This window comes from Pinus tabuliformis, chromosome X (genome assembly GCF_031772625.1).
Source record: "Pinus tabuliformis cultivar Carrire ecotype Pingquan chromosome X, CPIR1, whole genome shotgun sequence".
Lineage (NCBI taxonomy): Eukaryota > Viridiplantae > Streptophyta > Pinopsida > Pinales > Pinaceae > Pinus > Pinus tabuliformis.
Genome location: NC_142308.1, coordinates 73469645 through 73478821, shown reverse-complemented (window position 1 = coordinate 73478821; position 9177 = coordinate 73469645). Strand labels below are relative to the sequence as shown.

Sequence of the window (9177 nt, the reverse complement as noted above, 5' to 3'; positions counted from 1 at the left end):
AAAATTCTATCTTTATGTTAATTTAAGAAGAACAATACAAATTTGAAGAAAAATTGTAAATACAATAAACTTTACTACAACAATACTCAACACTAAATTCAATCACTATACTAACTCACATTGCAAAAAGTTTTTCAAAATCTTTACAACACAAAAAGTTGTCTGAGGCCTTTACTTCTCTGGAATTGAAAAGAAAATGAATTACAAGTAACTCTACTATCTAGGCCTCAGTTTGGCCAATTTCTTGAATCTGCTTTTTCCTCTTGCATATGTTCTTTCATCTCCAACCCCAATATAACAAGTTACATGACTTCTTTCTTGCCCCCAATAAATAATACTTTGAGTGCCATTTCCCAGATATTAGGTTCAAAGTGTGCCTTTTGGACATCATTGAAGCCGTATTCCTCAAACTCCCTAAACACTATCAACGTATCTGTGCACCTCTGCATAATAATACCAGTAATAAGAGAGATTTATCCATAGGAACCCATGGATCAACTCCTTCCCTAAGTATAAACAACATTGATTCACTCAAATATAAGGCAAGCTTAAACATCGGCGTTTCGGCTCCGTAAATTTCACCTCATCGAAACGATTAGGGAAATTGCCAAACAGAGACAAAATCAATACGAGCTAGCGAAAGAGCAATCAGACAACTATGAATGGAAAGGACATGATTTTATGCGATACAGCTGTCAACCCGACTCAGTCAATTTGTGCGTCGTGGCGTCTGCAGGTGACAGGAATAAGACAGATCGACCTCACGCTTTTCACAGTATGATGCAACGGAAAGACTGAGGGTCGAAGAGTCAAACTCAATTTTAATGGAGAATTCATTATACAATGCATATGTTTGATGATGGAATTTCGTAACATATTCACATTTTCTTTTAATTTATTGTAAAATAAAAGAGGCCTGCGATGAAATCGAAGTTAGATTAAACTTTATATAAATTTATTCGTTTATATTTATATTTCATGGAAGGCTTCAAGCTACATGTAATGAAATAAATTATTACACGGGAAGTTTAAGTGTTTGGATTAATTTTTGAGAGTGGAAATAGATTAACATGATAAAAAACTCATGAAATATTTAATATCTTGAAGCTGACAACTAAATCAGATTTTCAAAAATTTCTCTCTAATTTTATTATAATCTTACTAAAATTTCTATTATTTTTAAAACTAATTTATAGGTATTTTTAGAATAAGCTATAAATATAAATATAAACATAAACATGGGCAATTCGTTTCTTATTTATGATTTTATGATTTATGATTTAGAGCACATTAAAAACCGTTATAAAAGAACACAGACGAAACTTTGAAAAATTAGAAGACGCGTGGATTGTTCGACCCTCGTGTTAACAGCTCAAAAGTGAAATTCCGAGATCGTGATAACATGCTGTCTTTCACTATAGTGGATGACAGATTTTTGTCGGTACATCTTGGTGGACCGCACAGGCTTGACATTTTGTGCAGATTGGACTCGTTCTCCGCGTCTTCCCTCTCTGTTTATCGGACGCGAAAATTGACCGAGTCAGCATGGACTGCATCCTCTTCAACTTCAACTTGGACTGCATCCTCTATAAGAAGCTCAGTACCCTCCAACTATCAGCAAACATATTCGTTTCTACCACCCCATTTCGCTCTTATCTTCTGTGTTTCATCGTTTTCTTCCAAATATGATGATGAGGACTCTAGTGTGCATTGGGTTAATGGCTGTGTTTGTAGCCTTCATACATATCAACGCTGTGAATGGGCAGCTGAGCTCAACGTTTTATGCCAAATCGTGTCCGAGGTTGCCGTCGATAGTGAAATCAGTGGTGAAGCAAGCGGTCGCTAAGGAGAAAAGAATGGGAGCGTCCCTGGTCCGCCTTCACTTTCACGATTGCTTCGTCAATGTAAGAAAGAGTTTTATTTAGTCGAAAATAATGACTTATCCCCAACCATTTCTACCTTGTTTGTCTGATCATGGTGAAATTTGGATTCGGTTGCCTTGCAGGGGTGCGATGGTTCAATCTTATTGGATGACAACGCGACGTTTACCGGAGAAAAGACTGCAGGCCCAAACGCCAATTCTGCGAGAGGATTCGAAGTAATAGACAGCATCAAAACTCAAGTGGAGGCAGCCTGCAGTGGAGTCGTGTCGTGTGCAGACATTCTCACCATTGCTGCTCGTGACTCTATTGTTGAAGTAATCATCTATATCTCTTTCATTCAATTAGGCGTTAGTGATAAATAAAACCTGAATCAAAGAATTCTTTCTAATTACTTGTGATTACAATTTGTTAGCTTCAAGGCCCAACATGGACGGTAATGCTTGGAAGGCGAGACTCCACGACTGCGAGTTTAAGCGCTGCAAACAACAACATTCCATCTCCCGCGTCCAGTCTGAGCACACTCATCTCATCTTTTCAAGCTCACGGTCTTTCTACCAAAGACCTTGTTGCACTCTCAGGTATAATATTACTTGTGGAGCCATCATGTTAACAAATCATATAACTTTCATGTAATTATATTGAACTCTTATCACGAGCTCTTGTAATTGTTATTACAGGTGCTCATACAATTGGTCAATCACGATGCGCCTTTTTCAGAACTCGGATCTACAACGAAACCAACATTAACGCTGCTTTCGCTACATCTGTAAAGGCAAACTGCCCCAGCGCTGGTGGCGACAGCAACCTCTCTCCCTTAGATGCGGTCACCCCAATCACATTTGACAACAAGTATTACTCTAATCTTAAAATACAGAAAGGACTTCTCCACTCCGACCAGCAGCTCTTTAATGGAGGTTCTACAGATTCTCAGGTTACTGCGTACAGCACCAATCAGAACAGCTTCTTTATAGACTTTACAGCTGCCATGGTGAAGATGGGAAATATTAGCCCTCTCACTGGCACTAACGGGCAAATCCGCAAAAACTGCAGGAAGTCCAATTAGTCTCTCTGAAGATTGTATTCTCCGTATTCGTTCAGCTTATTTTTTCTTTGTAACATTGATTTTCGATCGGCTAGTGAGTCTTCAAATCGAAGCTCTAAAAGAAAGCAATAAACTACATTTCTGAGATTATGTTAAGAGTTGTATGCAGTTCAGACCATAATTCCAATTTTGCATCCCAATGCCCTTGGACTTGTAGAAGGATTTACTTGTCGTCTTTAAGCCGAAACGTTCTTGCATTCCACTTCGATATCATGATGTATTGTTAAATAATTTATTGCAAATATTAATTTATAGTTTTGATAAATGTTGTTAAAAATATATACAAGTTTACTGTCAGAATTTTCATTGTTGGAATTCTAAGTTATGTAACTACGAAATATGATATAAAATCTGTTTGAATTAATAATTATACCCATCCAAATTATTTAGCAAACCTAATATGATGGGGCTACCTGCTATGACCCTTAAATCCTAAACGCTCAATTTTTTCCAAAGAGATAGCCTCGCAATCTTCCATAACTTCAATTATAATATATTTCAATTGTCAATATGATATCCAGGATGATTCTTGCAACATATTAAATATTGAAAGGAAACAAAGAATTTTTTCATTAAATTTTTGATAGCTTAAAATAGTGGTTAATAAAAAATGTCTTTTACTTATTGTTGAACAATTTATCAGAAAATTAGTAAATGTAATAGAGAGGGAATGTTGAAATCTAATTTCAACTGCGCTCCCCAAAACCACCGCAGCAAAACCACAAACCCGTTTGAGGCATATCGGACCGCTCTTTGGTATGGAGTGGTTTCCGTACACAAGGGCCCGATAAAATTTCGAGTTGACGCGTGGCTCTCCCCATACGTCAGCCAACGTAATATTTCGGGAGGTAAAGTTCAACCCAAAATTGGCTTCCGAAATTGATCTCCGCCGTCCGATCTGCTCCCGCGCTCTCCGCCGTCGATCGCCTGAAGCTGCATACGGGCCTGCATCAAATCAAGGATTGCGTGGAGTAAAATACAAGCTTGGTTGACTGCAGACTTTCTCCATGAAGACATTTAATGAATTTCTCCTTATTCATAGAAAGTAGGTGAATATTTAAGTTTTATATACGGCACGTAAAGTTTGTTTTAATTATGTTCGTTGTATGTTTTGAAATATATGTTGTGTTTTTTTTTAAGTTTCTCATATATTACGAGCCAAGTAAAAAAAATGTGCTCTGTAATTTTTGTTGCAACAAAGAAACAAAAGGTGTGTGGCTGAAGCGAAAAGTGTGTGTTGACTTTTCTGAAGAAATATAGTTTTGCACAGCAGTGCATGAAGACAGAGGGTGGAGCGCATGTATTTTCCATGAGGTGAACTTTGTTGATTTTTGAAAAAGGAAATGCACAGCAGTGCGGGGAGTGAAGCAAACATATAATGTTTTGAGCTTCATATGTAATTTTTTTTTTTGCAGTATGAGTAAATTAGTTTTACAGCAGTAAATGTAAATGGGTTTTTACACACCAGCAGTGTAAATACTCAGGAGGAGACAGAGTTCGTTGTTTGATGGTTGAATGTTTTTTTTTGTGGTGAATCCCTCCCAGCAAAGAGGATGAATATGTATCAGGCATATATTTTAATAAATAGAAATGTTTTTATGGTGGTGAAATACTCTGTTCCTCAGTAATTTTTTTTAAGCTTCCCTGTGCACAAAAAGATCCTGTGGAGGTGAAACAGAGCATTGCCTCTGTGGAGTTTATTTTCTTTGTTTTTGGGATTTTCTCAGAAAAATCCCCAACAGTGGTATCAGAGCAGGTTTAGGCTCTTTGAAGGTGACAAAGAAGCTGAAGGGAGGAGTTTGTTGCAGCAGTAAAACTTGTCAAGTAGAGTGAAGGCTCAGTCAAGAAAATACTCAGGTATTTCACAAAGTTTTTTTATGTGTTGCTGAAGAATCAGTCAGTGTTTTAAAATACACAGTCAAGAAATTGAAGCATAGTTGAGGCTGCAAGAATGGCTGGCACAAGCACCAGTAATAGCATGGGTATGCAGCTCCCATTATTTGATGGTAAAAACTATGACTATTGGGCAATAACAATGAAAGCCTTGTTTGCTTCCCAAGACTTATGGGAAATAATTGAGGAAGGTTTTGAACAACCAGCAGATGAAAATGAGTTTAATGCATTAACTCAAGGAGAGAAGGATCTATTAAAGAGCTGCAAGAAGAATGATTCAAAAGCCCTTTTCTTTTTGTATCAAGCAGTGCATGGAAGCGTGTTTCCAAGGTTAGCAGCAGCTAAGACATCCAATGAAGCATGGCAAACCCTCAAGACAGCCTATCAAGGCATGGAGAGAGTGAAGACAGCAAAACTACAATTGCCGAGGAAAGATTTTGAGAATCTGTGCATGAAGGAGTCAGACAACATTGACTCATTTTTCACACATGTAATTGGTTTGGTCACACAGATAAGGACTCATGGAGAAACCCTTGAAGATAGGAGGATTGTGGAGAAAATATTGAGGGTCTTACCCTCAAAGTTTGATGCGATTGTCACCACCATTGAAGAGACAAAGGATCTCTCAAAATTTTCAGTTGATGAGCTACATGCATCACTGATAACACATGAGCAGAGGTTGAGTAGGAATGAAAACTCATCTCTAGAGCAAGCCTTCAAGACCCAGATGTCCTTTGGAAGAGGAAGAGGTCAAGGCAGAGGAAACAAAAGAGGAAGAGGCAGAAGCCAGAACAGAGGTGGAAGGAACAACCCAGCAAATGCACAAGGAAGAGGCAGCAATCCAAATCAGAACCAAGGCCAAGGCAGCAGCCAACAAAGAGGACAACATCATGCTCAAGGACAAAGGTATGAAAAATCCAATGTCCAATGCTATTATTGTAAAAAATATGGGCATTATGCCAGTGAATGTAGAAAGAAGCAGCATGATATGAGTGATAGACAAAATGCAAATGTTACTAGAGAAAACATCAGCCAAAATAATGTGTTGTTAGCATGTAACATGGCTGAAACAAACAGTGAAGACATATGGTTTTTAGACTCAGGTTGCAGCAACCATATGACAGGAAACATAGCCTTCTTTTCTGCCCTAGATAAAAATGTGAAATCAGAAGTCACACTAGGAACTGATAACAAAATCTCTGTTATGGGAAAAGGAGAGGTAAAAATATTTACAAAGCAAGGAGAAAGGAAAACCATAGCAGATGTCTACTATGTCCCTGGAATGAGATGTAACCTCTTGAGTATTGGACAGCTTGTCCATAAGGGGTACAATGTTTTCTTTAAAAATGATGTATGTACCATCATGGATATAACACCCAGCAAAAGATGCATTGTTGAAGTGAAGATGACGAGGAACAGGATGTTCCCTCTTAGAATCAGGGCAGATTTGAAAAACAAGAATGAAATTGCAGCAGTTACCCAAGAGGCTTTCCAAAGCGTGCCAAAGGATGAAAATTGGTTGTGGCACTTAAGATTTGGACATCTCAATTTTGGAGGTCTAAATTTGTTGAGTAGGAAAGGAATGGTAAGAGGATTACCATTGATAGAGAAACCAGACAGCCTATGTGAAGGCTGCATATTGGGGAAACAACATAGAGAAAGTTTTCCATCAGGGAAGAGCATAAGGGCAAAGGCACCCTTAGAAATCATCCACTCAAATTTATGTGGACCAATGCAAAATCCATCATTAGCAGGCAGCCAATATTTCCTAACATTCATTGATGATTTTACAAGAAAAACTTGGGTATATTTCCTTAAAAACAAAAGTGAAGTGTTTGAAAAATTCAAAAATTTCAAAGCATTTGTGGAAAACCAAAGCGGGCTGCATATTAAAGTTTTGAGAACTGATAGAGGAGGTGAGTATATCTCCAAGGAATTCCTAAGATTTTGTAGAGAAAATGGAATTCACAAACAGTTTACAGCAAGGTACACCCCACAGCAAAATGGAGTTGCTGAAAGGAAGAACAGGACCATCATGGATATGGCGAGGAGCATGTTGAAGGCAAAGCATTTGCCAAATGATTATTGGGCTGAAGCTGTAAATTGTGCAGTGTATATTTTGAATAGGTGTCCTACAAAAGCAGTGTTGAACAAAGTGCCGGAAGAGGCATGGAGTGGGAGAAAGCAAGGTGTCACCCACATGAGAGTTTTTGGATGTGTGGCCTATGCACACATACCATATCAGCTAAGGAGGAAGTTGGACAGCAAAGGGGAGAAATGCATCTTCATTGGATACAGTGAAGAATCCAAGGCATACAGGTTGTATATCCCATCCACCAAGAAATTTTTTGTCAGCAGAGATGTTCAATTCATTGAGGAGGAAGCTTGGAATGGAAGCATAGAGAAAACAGTGAATGTTAAAAATTGTTTGTCTCATGATGAAGATGAAGAGGAGGTGGTTGAAATGCATCCCCAAACAGCAGCGCCAACACAAGGACAGCAAGGGACACCCTTGAGGATAAATGAGAGTGCTTCTCCAAGCACACCACAAGGAGGAAACTCAAGTGCATCATCAAGCACTTGCACACCAAATGAAAGAGGTAAGAAGTTTAGAAATCTAAGTGATATTTATGATGAAGGAATGAATTCCTTATTTGCCCTGTATTGTCATGTTGATGATCCTATTCATTTCGAAGATGCAATCAAATATAAGAAATGGATAGAAGCTATGGATGAGGAAATGAATGCCATAGAGAGAAACAAAACATGGGATTTGGTTGAGCTACCAAAAGATAAAGAAGTCATTGGAGTAAAATGGGTTTACAAAACCAAGAGCAATGCTGAAGGCAAGATAGAAAGGCACAAGGCAAGGCTGGTTGTCAAAGGATACAAGCAGCAGTATGGAAGAGATTATGAGGAGACTTTCGCACCGGTTGCAAGAATGGAAACCGTGAGAGCAGTGTTGTCCATAGCAGCACAAAACAAATGGAAAGTCTACCAAATGGATGTGAAGTCGGCATTCCTAAATGGAGTGTTAAAAGAAGAGGTGTACATTGAACAACCTCTCGGCTATGAGAAGAAAGGTGAAGAGCACAAAGTGTGCAAATTGAAGAAAGCTCTTTATGGGCTGAAGCAAGCGCCAAGAGCATGGTACAGCAGAATAGATTCATATCTATTGGATAATGAATTCGACAAGTGTGAAGGAGAACCCACCGTCTACATCAAAGAAAAAGATGGTAAAATTTTGATTGTTGTCTTGTATGTTGATGATGTGATTTTCACAGGTAATGATGATCAGCTCATTAAGAATTTTAAATCAGTCATGAAAGAGGAATTTGAAATGACTGACATGGGTTTCTTGAGATACTTCTTAGGCATAGAAGTAGATCAAAATGAAAAAGGAATTTTTATCTCACAAGCAAGATATGTAAATCAAGTATTGAGCAGATTTAACATGCAAGAATGCAAGGCTGCAATCACTCCCACAATAATGGGATTAAAACTCAGCAGAGAGGACAGCAGCAAGGATTTTGATCCTAGTTTGTACAAGAGTATTGTTGGCAGCCTTATGTATTTAACAGCTACTAGGCCTGACATTATGTATGCTGTTAGCTTAATTTCCAGATTCATGGAGAGACCAAAGGAGGCACATTGGCAGGCAGCAAAAAGAATTTTAAGGTATGTCAAAGGTACCAAAATATTTGAAATTTTATATAATGTCTCAGAACATTCAGATTTGGTTGGCTACACTGATAGTGATTGGGCTGGAAGTGTAGATGATCGGAAAAGCACTTCCGGTTATGTTTTTCACATGGGTTCAGGAGCCATTTCATGGGCTTCTAAGAAGCAGTCCATTGTAGCATTGTCTACAGTAGAGGCTGAATATGTGGCAGCTACAGCAGCAGCATGTCAAGCAGTGTGGATGAGAAGAATGTTGAGAAGCTTAGGCCAAGAGCAGGCAAAAGCGACAGTGATTTTTTGTGACAATAGCTCAGCTATTGCATTGTCAAAGAATTCAGTGTTTCATAAGAGAACGAAACACATTGATACAAGGTTTCACTACATCAGAGAATTGGTGAACAATGGAGAAATTGTCCTAGAACATTGCAGGACTCAAGAACAGGTTGCAGATATCTTGACAAAGCCACTGGATCAGAAAAGCTTTGAATTTTTGAGGAAGTGTCTGGGTATGACCGAATGCCCAGCAGTTGAAATTAAAGGGGAGTGTTGAAATCTAATTTCAACTACGCTCCCCAAAACCACCGCAGCAAAACCACAAACCCGTTTGAGGCATATCGG

At 38.5% G+C, this 9177-nt stretch overlaps 1 protein-coding gene across 1 annotated transcript; it reads left to right on the top strand.

Moving 5' to 3' along the window:
- The first annotated feature begins 1640 nt into the window (after window positions 1-1640).
- Window positions 1641-3081, top strand: LOC149138411 (peroxidase P7-like). The gene is made up of 4 exons (XM_089446636.1): window positions 1641-1904; window positions 2006-2197; window positions 2296-2461; window positions 2561-3081. The coding sequence occupies exons 1-4, from the start codon at window positions 1686-1688 to the stop codon at window positions 2944-2946; spliced, it is 963 nt and encodes a 320-aa protein (XP_089302762.1). The 5' UTR covers window positions 1641-1685; the 3' UTR covers window positions 2947-3081.
- Window positions 3082-9177: the final 6096 nt, after the last annotated feature.